The 17,615-nt window shown below is 39.2% G+C and overlaps 1 protein-coding gene across 4 annotated transcripts in view; it reads right to left on the reverse strand.

The window, feature by feature from the left end:
• TENM1 (teneurin transmembrane protein 1) overlaps positions 1–17,615 on the reverse strand; it is a 744,434-nt gene that overhangs the window by 106,236 nt on the left and 620,583 nt on the right. For all 4 annotated transcript variants that reach the window (XM_089781841.1, XM_089781839.1, XM_089781838.1 and 1 more), the window contains 4 exons: positions 16,602–16,745; positions 9,306–9,555; positions 7,911–7,931; positions 485–717 (listed from right to left, as the gene is read on the reverse strand). In XM_089781841.1, the coding sequence (XP_089637967.1) occupies positions 485–717; positions 7,911–7,931; positions 9,306–9,555; positions 16,602–16,745 (648 nt within the window). The remainder of the gene's footprint in view (positions 1–484; positions 718–7,910; positions 7,932–9,305; positions 9,556–16,601; positions 16,746–17,615) is intronic.

Here is a 17,615-nt window from a genome sequence, read left to right on the forward strand (position 1 = left end):
CAAGTGAGATATTGATAAAGGTATAATTAATGAGCCCAGACAAATTAGTGATTTCCAAATAAATACTATGATGGATCTCCATTTCAAGTACATTGTTGCCTTGTGTCTTCTTTAATATGTATATACCTATGTATACTTATATGCATCAAGCAATATATTAGCCCTTCCATCCACAGTGTTTGAAAGATTAAATTTAAAATTACATTATTTTACTGTATGGTGAATAATAAATAATAAATAAGAACATCACCAAAAGAGAATATTTCATTTATGTCAAACACAACTAGAATAAAACTAACTTGTTTGTAATACTGAAAAGGATAACTTATTTTGTTCCAATCATGAGGCATGGGGAGAAGGAGTATATGTCACTTGAAATCCAATTTCATATAGCCAACTTCATTTGAGTTTTACTATAATTAAGAAAATAAAAATACCCTAACCAACACAAATAAGGTAAACACTAAATACAATGTTTCCCTACCTCTAGGACTGTTGAGTGATGCTTCTGATGCCCTCCCACTATCTCCACAGTGACTCTGATCAAACGGAAGGCACTGATCTCCTGTCCCTGCCACCACATCATAGTTTTTTGCCAAATCCTTTGTTTCACTGAGAGATTTCACTTTGTAGATTCTCCTGGTGTTTGTATCTGATAAATAAAGGGATTCTGACACTGGGTCCACAGCCAGGTAGTACTTGTGAGCTGGACTTGTGCTAAGACAAAGAAGAGTAAAGTCACAAAATTAATTTGTTCATCTTTCTCCTTGTATGTAGTATTTACTTTCACTGACATAAACCTTATGCGGTCTGTCTTGTCACAGTTTTCCGAAGTTGGGTCCACTTTCATATATGCGTTAAGAGGCATTACTTTCAACATTCAAAACCAAACCTACATATTGCATGAAACAGCAGGATGCATCATAGAGTATTCTGAATGAGCACAAATATCCACATCAGTTTATTTTTAACCTTATTTAATCATTAAGAAAGACCACAGTGTGAAATGTGGTGCATTAATTCATACCTAATACATTTTCAAGAGCAAGTGGAAGGCCAAATACCATTAATGCAACTAGGCACGAATTAATGGACAATAATTTGTGCACTGGATTATTGTATTGCAATTATGAAGCATAATTTTAAAATATTTATATATGCTAATTAAGTGATGAAGCTTCAACTCTAATCGGTGAACTGGGCTGCATCTCATTAGCCAATCAGATTATTTCTTTTTTCTGACTGTTGAATGATCTATGTTAGTTTAGGACAGAGGACACAAAGTAGCACAGACAATGGTCTTCATCTTGCTAAGATAGCAGGCATCCTACAGACACTGGCTAAGATGGGCCTGGTCATAAAAAGGGATCAATATGGACAGGGCTTGAAGCCTTGGCAGAGGGTCACTGGAATCAGGATGATTCAGTGCAGGCATGATCAGAACCATCATTAGCCAACATCTGCAGAAATTCCAAGCACTGCCACAGGCACATAATGAATGTTCTACCACCAGATGTAGATCCCTAATGTACTTCTGAGAAACAGACTGATTTATAAGAGGTTTATAAAACACGGCAATGATCTCCTGGGAAGGAGAAGGTATTTTCTGGCCTCAACTAGACTAGAATCTTTACAGTGTCACAGCGTTTAAGGCTTGAAGGGACATCAGATTATCGTCTGATCTCCTGCATATTTCAGGGCACAGAACCCAACCCAAGTTACCAGAATTGAGACCCACATCCTGCAACAGACTAAAGACGTAGTTTTCAAATTTTTTCCATTTCCAGAAACCTAAAAATTTTTAAATGGAGGTGCACACTACTTTGGACCTCCAGGGATCTGCAAATCACAGGTTGAAAACCATTGGACTAAAGTATTACAGCCCTAAGAAGGTTAAATTATTGTGTTCTGCAGGCAGAGCACAGAAGGGAACAAGGTCCATGCAATGGTAGGGGATTGATTTGTTGACAAGAACCCAGATGATCTTAGCAAGTGAGATCTATGTTCCATACTGCAGAGGAAGGCAGAAATCCTCACAAAGTCATGACAATCTGACTTGGGGAAAATTCCTTGACCCTGAGCATGTGAGTAACACCTAGTAGGCAAGTGTCTGAGAAACAGAACTCTCTGTACTGCTTTCAATGTTTCTGGAAAATGCCTCCTCATGCCAGTCTGTGGGAGTTTTTTTGTTTTTCAATATAACAAATTTAAATTTCTTACTGAAATGCATTCTTTGTTAAAATATTAAATATCATATAGTTAAAAGAAACACTGTTAAAAATCATACTTCTTTCAGGACAATATTTTATAACTATTGTTACAGTGAATGCCTGAGATTAATAGCCAGAGATGAGAAAAAATGTGTTTCTCTGCTTTGTCAGTCTGTTTACCTGGTGCATTTGACAATGTTTTGTGTACAACCAGTTTCCCCATCTGGGTTTTTCATGCAACAGGGAAGAGAAAAAACAATACTGTATGAAGAAAATGTAATTAAAATCACCACATCAGCGAGGGATTCCAGGGCAAGAATAGTGCCTGAAAGTTCTTTTAATGCCCCCCTTTTCTGGTAAACTGATTAGATTTTAAGCTGATGGAATCGCTTAAAATATAAAACATTTGACTGACCGAGGGAGATAACTCAGTTTTATTGACTATTAGATGGCCCTACATCACTGGGCAATGTTACAGATCAATGGAAAAGTATGTTATGAACTATATTGATGATAATGTGTCTGAACAGATATATATTCTTTGCTTGATTTCTTCTAGATTATTAGTCTATTTGGTGCACTATATAACTTTGCATATTTCTGCAATTCCTCTAGTAAAGGATCCGTTGGAATACCTTATTTCCATTGATGAGAAATTATATGAAGCCTGTGATATAAATTTAATAGTTAGAGCCTGAACCTTCAAGGTGCTTAGAACCCTCCACTCCCACTGACATCCAAAGGAACTGAGTTCTCAGCACTCTCAGAATCAGGACACAAACTAGGCTAGTACAATCCTGACCATTAGCTTTTATGAAAAAGAAGAAGGTAGCATGGAGAGGGACAGACTGAATAGAAGCAAATATGGAGAAAGAAAGGGGAGCTGAGAGAAGGCATCTGGCAGAAAAAAGATGAGTGCAGAATAAAGAGAATGCGATTAATTACTGAATTAAAATTTGTCATTATTCTGAAATTAATTCTGAATATTGCTAACAAAAATGTTAAAGACCATGTCTAGTGTTTATGGCTGAAGTTCAAAAGATACCTGGTCTGACCAAACAAAAGACTTTCTATAACAGACCAGTACGGAAAAATTTGCTAGCACAATTCAAGATGTTGAATGAATGTACTCTATTGATCTTCTAAAAACCACAAAGTAACAGAGGTTATTATGTACTTTCCTCTTCGATATGTTTTCTGTCATCTGTATGATTAGCTTTAATACACCAGCTATTTAAAAGCCTCTTAGTGTTATCTATGCTTAAAATCTTCAATGCTAAAGTGTTTGAATTTAAATATTACTAGCAGAAAAGGAGCACAGCCAAATACTTCTGATCTTATGGGAAGTTGGGAATCATCCAAACCTGGCAAAGTTTTAATTAGCAGTTAAAAACTATACAAAATACATTAATAAAGCAAAATTAATAATGATTCATTTCAGAACAAATTATTTCCTTCCTTTAGATTCTTTATTCTTCTTTAACTAAAATGTTTTCAAATGAAACAAGTGCTTGCCATGTAGCCCACGGTACTGTTTCACCTTTTAAAATAAACCTTCACCACATGTAATTTCACCTTGAGGAGAGGGAAGGAAAAAGGAGGAAATGATGGCATGTGACAGACGTCAGTCATGTTGCTTAACGGGCAGGTGCTCTGAGACTATGTACATGGATTCTGTTTAAGAATTTGAAAAAAATAGAATAGTCTCCATAAAGGGGTCATCAAAAAGGCAGCAGAATACCCCCAAAAAATCTCTAGGACAGGACACAGAATCCATCACATGAATATAGAAACCCTCCAAATTTCTAGTCTTACCCACAAACCCCTCCCTTCTATCACAACATAAATGAGATTGGAGAGAAAAATGCCTCTCTCCTCATGTGATATTGCTACAGAGGATCCCCACATAATATAAATAAAAAATGAAGTTACTAAGAGGCAATTTTTATGTGCTGCCTAGATTCTGGAATTTTCTCCAACACCAGGTATCAAATTGCCTGATTCTTTTGACCTTTAAGGAACATTCTGAAATGCATCTATTTTCCTTAAGAGGACTGCATTGAGGACTGGATTTTGGAAAACTTTTCTCCCTTGCATACCTATGGAGCCAGTGGCCAAAAGTTTGCTGCTTCTGCTTCCTGAGTTAAAGGTATAGGCAGACACAGCACCATAAGTGGCAGCTTGGGCGCAGATGGCCATCGGTGAAGGGAGTGGTGGCCTTGCCTCCCTGCTGCACCAGTATGCAGTACAGATTGGCATCAGGAGGAGAGCATGTTGTGACAATTAAGGGGCTCGATTATTGTCTTTCCTTGTGAGGGGAGGAGGGTTATTAGGGGAGAAAGCAATTATTCTTGAATGGATGAGGCATAATCACACCTATGCAGGGATGGGCAGCCTTACTGCATTCTTTCAATTAGGAAGCAGAGCAACAACATCTCTACATCCCTTTGATATGCAACCTGCCTCAAAATGGGTGAGAAAGAGGCAAGGCTCCAGCTCCATTCTCCCCTCTGCATGAGTTTAAAGAACTGGCTGAGCATTCATCAACATGGTGTAGCATAAGAACTTCCCCAGCGCTCAGAGGAGTTTTAAGAGCTCATTCTGTGGTGTTCCAACTCCAAACTGCAGGTTACTCAAGCTGTCCCAAAGGGGATAGTGGTTATTCCTGCACATGCTCTCTATCAGCCTGGAAGCATGCTACATTCATCTGTCCTCCTTAGGAAGAAAGCATGGTGCCCACCCACATCCTCTGTTAATGTAAAGTGGCTGTAGCTTTTAAAGCCACCACAGAACTGTGTACAGACTGTTTATTTACAGACTGAAAAAAGATTTTCCATAACCTCTTTGCCTGTGTTATCTACAAGTGATGCCCTCCAATTTAACACAAATCACTTCACTTAAGCTAGTCAAAATAATATAGCTTTGCAAAGAGGCAATTAATATTTACAATTAAAACCTAGCTGCACTTCAGTGGGAAGCAATTAGACAAGTAACTTAATTTAACTAAGCCTATCTAAAAATGCCAGTGTATTTTATTATAGTGCATTGGTATTTAGAAAATACATTTCAGAAAGGGAAGCAAAAATTAAAAGCTCAATTAATGCCATTTTTTGACAATTGTCACTCTAGAGTGAACAAACTCAATTTTCCTCTTTTCAACTTCATAAAATTTAGAAGGACTTAGACAGGGTTAATACATAACAAATGGAAACAATTATTAAAACAAACTGTGGCGATGCATGCAATTGGCCAGGAATTGTCACTTCAGTATCTACAGTAAAACTCCATTGGTCCGGCATCCAATGCTCTGGCACTCCTGATGGTCTGGCACCATCAGGAACCCGGAAGTGCTCCGGCTGCCAGACAGTTGGAGCTGCTCTGTGCCTGGCTACCCCGATTCAGCTGCTGTTGAAACTGACCAGCAGCTGAATTGCGGAAGCCACGGGCAGAGCAGCTGGGGTGCTGCCGGGTTGGTCCCATAGCACTGCCCCTCGGGGCTGCGGGACCAACCCGGCAGCACCCCAGCTGCTCTTGGGGATGCCTGGGGAAGAGCAGCTGGAGTGCTGCCGGGTTGGTCCCACAGCGCCGAGGGGCGGCGCTACCGGACCAACCCAGCAGCACCCCAGCTGCTCTGCCCTAGGCGTCCCCGATTCAGCCGCTGCTGAAACTGACTAGCGGCTGATTCCAGCAGCACCCCAGCTGCTCTGCCCCAGGCATCCACAAGTCAGCCGCTGCTGAAACTGACCAGCAGCTGATTCTGGTCAGCTGCTGGTCAGTTTCAGTAGTGGCTGAATCGGGAAGCCTGGGGCAGAGCAGCTGGGGTGCTGGAGGGTTGGTCCCGTAGTGCCCGCCCCTCGGCGCTGCGGGACCAACCCGGCAGCATCCTAGCTGCTCTGTCCCAGGCGCTCCCAAGAGCAGCTGGGGTGCTGCCGGGTTGGTCTCACAGTGCCGAGGGACGGCGCTACCAGACCAATCGGGCAGCACCCCAGCTGCCCTGCCCCAGGCGTCCCCGATTCAGCCGCTGCTGAAACTGACCAGCAGTGGCTGAATCGGGGATGCCTGGGGCAGAGCTGGACTATCAGAAGGGGGGGCTATGAGGGGTCTGGGGCGGCATCCCCATCCCCCACCCCACCCAAGACCCCTCATAGCCCCCCCTTCCGATAGTCCAGCATATGTGATAATCCGGCACCCCCTGGGTGCTAAAGGTGCCGGATTATCGGAAGTTTACTGTATTAAGTTTTTGTTACAAAATACCAGAAAGATATTTTTGATAAGGAAGTTGGCAAACAAACAATCATATTCAATAATATGATTGTGACTAACACTTAATAACAGTGATTGTGATATCAGTTCTCAAAACAAAACATTTTTAAAATACATTTCTGTATTTGGTTCAGTCTGCTACAGTTCTTGCCTGCTATGCCATGCAATCATCAAAATGGGATGCCTCCATCCTGATTTATCTATCTGCTTTTTAAAACAACAGGAGTCTGAAGACTTTGTTTCTAAGGAAAGCATGAGCAGCCAGATACTTATGGTCTGTCTGTTCTGCCTTACCTTTTACAGGCCATTTCTAAAGGTTAGGTTGTCACAGCTGCCTTAGCCACACAGGGGAATTAAAGGCCCCACATTCATATTGCTCCAATACTAAACCAAGACTCCATTGTGGTGAGGAGAGCCAGGCCTACTTGTCCAATGTGCCTTGCTGCAAGCAAGTGGATGGAAGCAATAGGAAGAGCCCTTGTTGGCTCTTCCCTTTTCCCTCTAAACTACTTGCTTGCTGCACAGTGGGGACTGAGATACTCCATGAGAAAAGGGAAAGTAACTTGTTTGCTTTACCAAGCAAGGGAGAAGCGGGGGGAGGAGGGGGAGAGGGGGGGCAGGGAAATGTGACTCACCAAGGGCAGGTATACACTGCAATAAGAGATGTGACTGCAGCACCAAGCTAGTTTTGATCTAGCTAGCTCCTACAACAGCAGCAGTGACATTATGAGATCATGGGAGAAGCATGGGCTGAACAACTCCACTCAGTACCCCAGGTAAAAGCCCAATCTGCCTTTCATGTTACTGTGGCTTTACTACTGTTATCCCAGTTACTCAAGTCCAAGCTATTTCAAGTGTAACTAAATGTGCTGCACTCACCTCTCTGATTGCAGTGCAGTCAGACCCTTCACCACAATTCTCTGGGCTGCTCATGAGGCAATTCAGCTCTGCACTGTCCCTCACTCAGGACAGTCTCTACAGTCACAAGGTAGCCATAAGTTAATAAACTACAACTCTCTAGTCTTCCTCCAAAGACTTTTGTTTTTTCTATTTCTTAAGTGCACCTGTTCCAATTTCCCATGGCAAGCATATCCACAATATAACACGAAATTAACACAACATGAGTTAATAAAATAACGGAGTTACCTTTAACAATAACCTTAGTCATTCTTCAGGCTGAGTCCTTTACATGGTGCCTGGCTGATTAACCTCAGGGTCTTTCAGGTTAGTGGGACAGCTGAGCCATATAAAGTGAACAAACCTATGCTTCTCTAAAGCAAACAAAGCTTTATTTGATTCACATTCATATTTGTGAACCACACAATGTTTCTGTAAACCTATATTAAACATTCCTTTGTTTATGTTCCTCATTGCTTGTGTATGAATGGTCTTTTAAATCAGTTGGATGCATACATAACTGCACCATGATTTACTTACCTATGTCTTGTATCTCTGTTCCTAATATGGCAAATTAATCCAGGAGCCACAAGAAAAGTAAAACAACAATTGTCAGTATCAGTGAACAAACCAAACCAACATAAACCAACCCAATATAATAATAACTTTGACATAGACAAAAGCTTCAGAGGGGTAGCTGTGTTAGCTTTTAACTGGAAAAACTTAAAACACAACAAATAGTCTTGCAGCACCTTAGAGACTAACAAAACAAGATAACAAAACATGTAGCTGTACGTAGCTTTCATGGGCACAACCCACTTCTTTATACATATGAAAACACAGTTAACTTTGTATGTCCCCCAATATAAATTATAGACACTAAAGACATAAACAGTTAAATCATTCAGCATCCCATCTCTACTCCACTTGTTTTTCCCACTCACATTCAGTTGCTTCCTTTCTACAGTAAACATCTCTAACTTCACATTGAGCAATTAACTTACAATCATACTTTAACTATGTTAACTGGTTACATGACCACGTTTTGATGAGTAAAATAGGTTTAGTGTGGCCTCTGTACTTTACATGGTACCTAGTTCTGTGTGTGGTTCAGTACTAATGTTAGTAAGGGTTTGATCCTGAACAGTGCTGAGTGCTCCTTCTGACCTCAACACAAGTTGAGAGCACCCAGCATCTTGTAGATTCAAGCTCTAAGTGACACAAGATGCAGAGCACCAATGGTGAGTGAGACATATGCTTTAGGGTACTGTTTAGGGGCCAGAACTATTTAATAGCTACCAACAGAGTAAAACTGGATAAAGTGTCAATTATAAGGGATTAGCAGTGTCAGGGTAGCTTTTTGGTGATGTAGCAACACATGGTTTGACACTGCCTGTCTGGAGTTCAACCCAGCTCTACTTTGCTGTGCTTTCTAAAAGAGACAGTGAGCAATGTAACTATATTTGAGTACTTCTGAACTTGATCTGTCCATCTACTGTACAGGCAGGTAAAGTGTCTATTGTTATCTCTGAACTAACATACATACCTACTCCTCAATTTAAATACTCCAACAGGAGTAATACTAGTTTTAAACAAAAATACTTTAAAATTTTATTCTATTTTGAAAAACTAACTACGACAAATATGGGGAGAAGACTCAGATAATTCAATGTTGCAGCTTGATTAATTATGCGATACCTGTACCAGTGGCCAACAAACAGAGGCAGCCCTCCCTACTGCATCCTGTTTAAGTGGCCACTTTAAGGTAATCTCAAAGGGGTAAATTTTATGCTTCATGAGAAAGTCATGTTTCTTACAGGCAGTGAAATTTGGTTAATCTCTTAGGTCCTTTAAATACATTTTACTGTATTTCTCGTGTATCATGTTCACATTAATAGATCTGACCACCAATCAGTAAACTCCAAGATCTCCTACCTTAATTCTAAAATGCTAATGGAATTTCCTGAGGGAAAAATGCGTCTGACAAAATTGAAGTCTCCAATGTACACACTGCCATCTGGACCAGAAGCCAAGGCAACCGGGGCAAAGAGTTTGCTGCTGAGGGCAAGTCCATTGCAATTGGAACAGGAGACACTTCTCTGGTGTCCATTGCCCATGATGGTTGAGATGACTGGGGGTTGCTGGGAAATGAACATGTTTTCTCCATTTCCTTTGTGTACGATCCCTGAACATGAGAGAAGAAAAAAGGATGGTGACAAAGAAAGTGTTGTTCCCTCTTACAAACTACTTGTGCTCAATTCTGCTATGCTTTCAGCATGCAGAAAACATATGGAAGGGCTTCCATTTTTGTTTTTACTCATTCCACCTTCTGTTCCATATGAAAGGACCATTACCTGTAAAAGCTTATTAAAATCAATGTTAAGATTCTCTGAAAATATGTCTGTGCCAATGCACAATCTGGACATGCCAAAATTTTCATGTGTGGGTGCCCAAAGTTGTGTGTCTAAATGTATGCTGTCATCTCAATGAATAGCCTGGTTTTCAGAGATGGCACCATTGATTTCAATTGCAGCTGTAGGTGTTCACTCTTTCTGAAGATCCGGCCACTTTTATTCACATAACTAACTTATTTTACTCTACTTATTTCTATTTAAATTACCAAAAGATGCCTATCCAAGGTGCTAGGTAATCTAAAAGACTGCTGAAGTACAATAAAATCTAAGCAGAATTAAAATGATAGTACACCCTTAACCTTCTCCAGAAAGCCACTCAAAGAGATGTCTTACGTATCGTAACTGGGAAATCAGTAAAATTCAAACTATTTTGGGCCAAAGTGGAGAGAGAGCAAGTTCCAGAGTCTGGAACTCCTGTAGAGAGCATCCTGTTAGCTGCCCCACTCTCCTTTTATATAAAAGGAGGGGAATTCAACTCAAGCACCCTTGCTGACTGCATCTGTGGCAGAATGGCATGGGGAGAGAGGCGATCCCTCACACAGGCTGGCTCCAGACCTTTACTCTTCACAGGTCATAAACAATACCTTAAATATCACCTGGAGACCAATGGGCAAATCCTAGAACACTGGAGTTACATGCTTCCGGAAGTGCTAGGTGTCAAATTTTGGTATAAGTTCTTATGAACCTTTGACCCACCAAAACTGAAATAAAATGATCTGGCTGGAAAAAAAGGCAGCAGTTAAAATTTTCTGCATTTCATCTTTGAATTTGACAATACAGGAGAAAAGCACTTAACACTTTCAGTAAAGTAGGATCAGATCTCTTAAATAGTATATTAAAAGGTTCTAAGAACCTTCCCCAATTCTGAACATCTTCCTCTCTAAGCTATTTTAAAAACTGGGCTCATGATGAGAGGTCAGACTTGGTTAGTGCTCTCATAGATCAACTATTAATTGAAGTACTATCTGATTTCTTAGGGATTATGACTTAAACATTCATTTTATTCATACATTTCTCTCAGGTAGCAGATGAAGTTCTTAAAGACTTTGAATATTTAATGAAGGGAAATTAATAGCAGGACTGTTCTGTATTTTTCAGACAGTGCATTAAACTGCAGTAGATAATCAACATTCAAATTTAAATAAGATCTGCTTGATAATAATGTATAAAAATGTTGGTGACTGCAGCACAACTGTGTTAAAAGTGGAAGAATAATTCCAGTGAGTGAACTTCTTACCAATGAGAATATAATATTGCCTGCCATAAAGAGGAAAATAGCTTTCTAACATGTCAGTATTTCAACACTGCACTACAGGATATATCATTCAAAAATCGTTTCGATTATTAGGCTGGTAATACCAGATCCAGTGCTAACATCATTTTCTCAGGTAGACATCATTTTTATAACAATAAAGCAATACAGTTAACAATTACTTTCAAAATGACATGTTATTACTAGGCTTATGGCAATTTTCAAACTGAAGATAGGTATTCTTTTAATATAGCAATTCCAAAATTCCCTGTCTCTATTAGAAAACCCAGAACTCCACCAAAGAGTAGGAGTGATTAAAGGAAATAAAAGACAAGTGAATGTAGTTTCTGATTACTTTGGCACATTTGATGGTTTGCCTTCCTATTTGGCACTGCCATATCAGTGTACTGACATTAGCATTCCTGGGTAAAGGTGAAAAAAAGCACATAAACACTTTGTATTGTATTATTTTCAGCTTTTGAAAATACAGATCATGTTGAAAACTTCTTTACGTCTTGTTCCAAGAACAGATTTCTCTACTGCCTATGCATGACACTATACCATTCAATCTTACTTCACCTATTAAAACCACTTCCTCATCAAGTGTTAGTTCAAGAATGCATTATTCTTCTTTCAGATCTCTTCCACCTCACCTCTAGGCCACCATACCAAATCTACTTGCTATGTAAAATGAACCAAGAATCACATCAGTGGGCCTGATCCTGAACTGAAGAATACCGGTTGAACACGAGTATAACTCCATTTACTTTATAGAGTTACTCTTTATTTATACTAGTGCAAATTAGATCAGAATCAAACCCAATGAGTATTATGCATGCATTAAGCCAAAAGAGTGCTAAGCATTAAGGAATTTAGGATATGTCTCCTCTGCTATCAGAGGTATGACATATCTAAACTGGTTTAAACCTAACTAGCACAAGTACCAATATCAGTTATGCCATGGTCATCTGAAGTCCATGCTGCCATGGCTTCACTCCTATTGGTGCTCATGTTGGTTGTGTTAGAGCTAGCGTGATTATTCTATACGTGCTGCAAGCAGACTTCCAACTGTAGAGTTACCATATTTGAACTTTCAAAAAAGAGGACACCCCTGAGAAGGAGTGTATGTGTATCAATATCTACCAACTCATGTTGTATTAACACAATGTGTATAACACATTAATATGTGAGTTGATAGATACTGATACACATACACTCCCTCTTAGGGGGTGTCCTCTTTTTTGAAAATTCAAATATGGTAACCCTATCCAACTGAAGCATAGAAATACCTTTAGACATAAACAGGGGAAACTTCCTTGTGCTGGATGGTGGATAAGGATTACATTAGGCTATTCTAGATGATCCTTAAAGTACAACAGCGGTCTAGATCTAGTGCTCACACTTCCCCTTGTTTAGACATTTTTTTTGTGACTTACAAATAAGTTTCAAATTAAAATACCCCTTAAAAGCCAGTGGGTGGTGCTTTATGTTGATTTCAAAGTGGAATCCATTTTTCAAACTTATTTGTGAACAAGGGTCAGAATATGTATTTCGTTTTGGTATTTAGGATTGGTATATAAAAAGAACTTGGACATATGCGAGCATAATCAATGGAAATTTACTCCCAGTAAAAAGCACTGAGCTCACAGGAAATGCTGGCATTTGTCTGAGGCTAAAAATGTAAAGACTATCTTTTATCTGTTTCAGACAAATAATATATAATTATGGCTCTGGAGAGTTTGTTTGCTTTTATTCAATTTAAGCATATACGTAGTCTTAGGTACATGAGTAGTCTTTTTGGGTTCAGTAAGAGCTTTGCTAGACAAGGGCCAGAGTTACTGTATCTGTAACTTCAAAGTATGAAATCCCTTTAAAAGGGACAAAAATTCATTCAACACACTTTCCCATCACGAAAAATCCACTTCAAAAGATTCACTGAAAATATTGGTTATTGGGGTATTCATTTGCATTTGTGAGTTCTCTATGTATTTCAAAAGGACTTTATGCCTTACGGAGGTAGCTCGTACATGTGTGCTTGTTAACTGATTATGACAAATAGTCTGAAAAGTCTTCATGTTGGGGAAAAATTGCAACAAACTCTGACGAAAAAGAATAGAAAGATTTAATCTTATTTTTCTAAACCAGAAAAACAAAATGAGGGGACAATAATCATGGTCTTAGGGAGCAAAATATATTTAATTATCTATGTTAATACAATATGGCTGTCTGCTTATTGGTTCAAAAAAGTATGTGTTTAAAAAGTCAGGGTTTCCAGGACAGAATGGCGGGGGAGGGCATTTCAGAGTGATGGAAAAGCTTTTCATTTCAAGGATGCCACAATTAATCAGGAAATATTTTAGAGAAAGAAAAGATGCCCTTACTTCTCAAAATGATAAGATGCCTTGTGTCTTTACAGCTTGCCTAAAGTAATGTTTGTATTGATCAGATTTAGACTTGGGAACAAATTCATGAAATGTATTTCTGCATAAACCTATCTATTTTCACAGTTTTTTTCTGTTATGCAGTTTAAACTTGTTCTTGGAAATATCTGTATGCAGAACATCACTAACATGTGTGTGTATGTGTGGGGAGGGATTCACTGCATCATAGGATATGCTTCACTGCAGTGTTAGCTTGAGGTTCACCTTGAGTTTTGTCCGTCGCCCAACTTCTGTCCACATATATAATTATCTAAATTATATTAAGTGGCACTTTAAATTCAGATTAGCTAGTCCTTCAGGTGTGGGGTTGGAAATGGTTTGAAGCTTCACTGCTGCTGATGCTAGAGCTGGTAAAGCAGTGGGGATGTAGCAACTTGAGTTGAAGCATCTGAAATTGCCAGTCCAGTCATTGTGTGCAGCTATATGTTCGCTTTGGCTGTGTATACTCTGCAATAAAAGAACCACACTTGGCCTTGGTCATCTGCCACAAGCTCATTGGGCTTACTGTGCAGGGCTAGAAAGCAGCAGTGTAGCCTTTCTGGTTTGGCCTGGTGCCTGGGCTCTGGGGCCATGATAGAGGAAGGTCTTCAGAGCCTGAGCTTCATCCCAAGCCTGAACAGTCTCATGAGCTCAAATCAGTTGAACTGGGCTTTGCTGTGGATGGTTTATCTCAGTACAGACAAATCCTTTCACTCAACAAGGCCCTTGCACTAGGCTAGCTCAAGTGGGTTAACTCAAATATACTAACTCGAGCTGACTGTGGCAGTTCTAAAGACCAAGTCAGAGGGCTTTACTGGCAGACAGTCTGCAGGGGAAGAAAGCTGTGGTGGCAGATATTGAATGGAAATTCCTTTCCATCAGTGGGCTAAGACAGGGCCAGAACAGCCCAAAAAGCATGTGTGGCACAGGCTGAAAAGAAAGTATGTCTAGAATGGCTAGTAGATGCACTCACTCATCAGATTGCCTCAGCAACCTTCATTCAGCAACAAAAACATTATTGCTAATGGGTTCAGGCCATATTAGATTCATGTTATTTTTCTGTCACTGATAAGCAAATAAAGGTTTTTTTCCCCTAGTTATTTCTGCCACTTGCAATCAAAGTGAAGAATCAACTACTCAGACATCTAATATGCATACAATATTATTCAGTCAAGAGCAGCCTCAATCAGCTGAAATATGTGTATATAACTGATCAAATCAAGTGTTTTTAACATTAAGGTGAAATGAAAGTTACTTAAGGACTATTTGCAGTAAAGTTCCACAATTTTTACATTTGAATTGTGTTTCCAGGGCTATTCCTAGAGTTTGGATTAACTGGATTGTGACAGCATTTCAAAAAGAGAAAGTAAATTCAGTCCCTATTAAGGGTTCACACTTACATCCCCACAGAGTTAATGCTTTAATTAAATACAAAAAGATCTCTAGAAATTAATTCCTGAGAAGGATACTCCACACTTATACCTTTCAAGGCTAGCGCTATCAGGCAGATGAGGTTAGAACAGGCTGCATCTTTTTAAAGGACGCAGAAGGCTTTCTGGGTCTATTCAGTCCAGTATTTCCAGAAACTATGGACAGTATTTCTGGGAGTGACCAATGGACAGGTCATCCCTATGTACCTTGTGCTCTGGTCAGTGGCTAAAAGACACAGTATAACCCCAAAGATTTACTGCTCATAATTGTGTATTTTACAAAGTCTCAAATATTTTAGTGTCTGTGTGGTGAATTAGGAGAGACTTTACAGTAAGCTAAGGTCAGACATTCATATAAACTAAAGCTATAAAAGAAAGCATTCCCAATAACTCAGTTTTGAAACAAAACTAAGTGGAAAACTGGCCCTAAGATTAGACTATGGGGCTCACAGTTGGGGTCTGGACTGATTTCTCTTTGTGTTAAATGTCACCAGCTGGCATTTAAAAAAGTCAATCTATACAAACCAATAAGGTGGGTATGAAAGAACCACTGCTTAAAATGTCAAACTATTTAAAATCAAAATCATGATAATTTATAAACTAAACCTGACCTTTTGTATTTGGAATATTTACACGACAGCTGTACATCTGACAGTATAACTTAAAACCTGACAGCTTTACATGTGTGTGTGGATCTGGGTTACAGTTGTTTGAAGATGGAAACAGATTTTAGTGGCTAGATTCTTAGCTGGAAAATTGGCAGAGTTCTACTGAAGCTAGCACTAAGCTGATTTGCACCAGCTGAGAATATGATCCTAGATTTTTTTTCTCCCAAGGACTGTAACATGTCCATTTATTTGCAAATTCATATTCATTCTCAATAATGTAACATACTATGACTGTTCATTTGCTAATTTAAATGCACTAAGAGTAGTTCCTAATTATAACTGTTTGGGGGGAAATAAAATAATAGGTAATGAGAAAACAGATTAAAAGTCTCAGAGTCTGAGTAATTCATTACATAGGGAAGAAGTTAGGAGAGCAAAATAAATGAGTAGATTCTTTGTGTGAGTGCGTGAGTGTACACATGTGCTTCTGAAAGGTTCTACAGTGCTGCTTGGAAGAGTAAAGTTTTTTATTTATCTACTGCTCGGATACAAAGTGGGCATCAATGCAAGACTGCGCACTGTCTAGAGGAGTCTAGTCAATGGAAAAACCACCTCCAGAAGATCAGTGTTTAGGTCAATTTCTATGCATATTTGTCCTTAGTCCCACTGGTGAGACTGCCAATAATTATGCTAATTTAAGAAGCTGTAGCAGTGAGTTTGTGACACAGACACTTGTCCACTGAGAAGATGACACACCATCAATTCTCTTCACACAGACCAGCAAACCATAGCAAAATTCAATCCCTTACTATCTTCGTTTGAATTCAATATAACAATCTAGAGGTATAAAGTCTAGATCCTACATTAGTATTATCATGATACAGCCTAATGACAAAAATATACATTAAAAAGATTTTTATTCCTGATAGCTAAGACACGCACATAATTTTTTTCAGTTGGTGGGTAAGTGCACAGTTCCCAGTAAAAGAAGTTGCACACTCAAAGGATATAACATTAATAATGAAAAGTTGAACATCTAAATTCTTCATTACCATATTGAAAACGTATTCCTTTCCAACATATCTGATTGAGAACGGAAGGACTTACCACTTTGTGGATTCAATATGTGGTGTTTGTTTATGGACCAACCCCCCAGATTCGACGCATCCATCTCAAAGCCCTGCAGGATAGCTGTCCTTTGCTCCCACAGAATAAAATCATGGCATGTTTCATATTCATATCCTACTGACACTGCAAATAAATGATGATATGTTAGACTGTTTTCCCTTCCATTTATTATCTATTTTTCCATACCAGTTTTTATTTCTACCTGTTAATAATGGGGCTGCTATGCTGGCTCCTGCATTTGATTTTGATAGTTTGAGGATACAAAAAAAAAGTCTAAGAGATTATTAGTTCCTTTGATAGTTATGGTTACTGCTGTTTCAAAAGTCTATCCTTGTAGTATCAATTATGTATTGGCTTTTGCATGGAATTTGTCTGATTCGTTCAATAGCATCTCCCTTAACTAAATGAACCATTGCTAAATTAAGTGTTTTGTTTTGTTAAAAGAGGGGGTTGGAAGTTCAATTCCACTTAGCTGATCTTTTCCCTTTGATACACATAAGAATATCAAAGATATGTCACCTTCCCTGGTCCAGCAAATTCCCTGGTCTGGGACTAGTCAAGTCCCAAGGGTACCGGACCAGGGAGGTTCAACCTGTACTGGCCTTATTCATCAATGGTCAATAACAGAACAAGTGCTATTCTACGTATTACTGTAGAAGGAGGATGAAGGAGAAATGTTTAATATGAAGCAACTTTGCGGATTATCACCTATATTATAGCATCTTTTCTTCAGTTAAACACTTAAGTTCAGCTCAGCTCAGGCACATATACTGTTTGCAACACTAGGAATAGTCAGGAGTTGCAGACCTCTCTGCGGCAGATTCTCAACTGGTATAAAGTACCATAGTTCTATTGAACTCAGTGGAGTTTAATTGACTTTAATGGAGCTATGGTAGTTTATACCAGCCGAAGATCTGCCCCTAGATGTCCATAATGGAGCACATTTTAGGATCCTGGTGACAATGGAATATTTGTACTATTCTCTGCCCATAT

This window comes from Pelodiscus sinensis, chromosome 13 (assembly GCF_052426305.1).
Source record: "Pelodiscus sinensis isolate ZL-2025 chromosome 13, ASM5242630v1, whole genome shotgun sequence".
Taxonomy (NCBI): Eukaryota; Metazoa; Chordata; order Testudines; family Trionychidae; genus Pelodiscus; species Pelodiscus sinensis.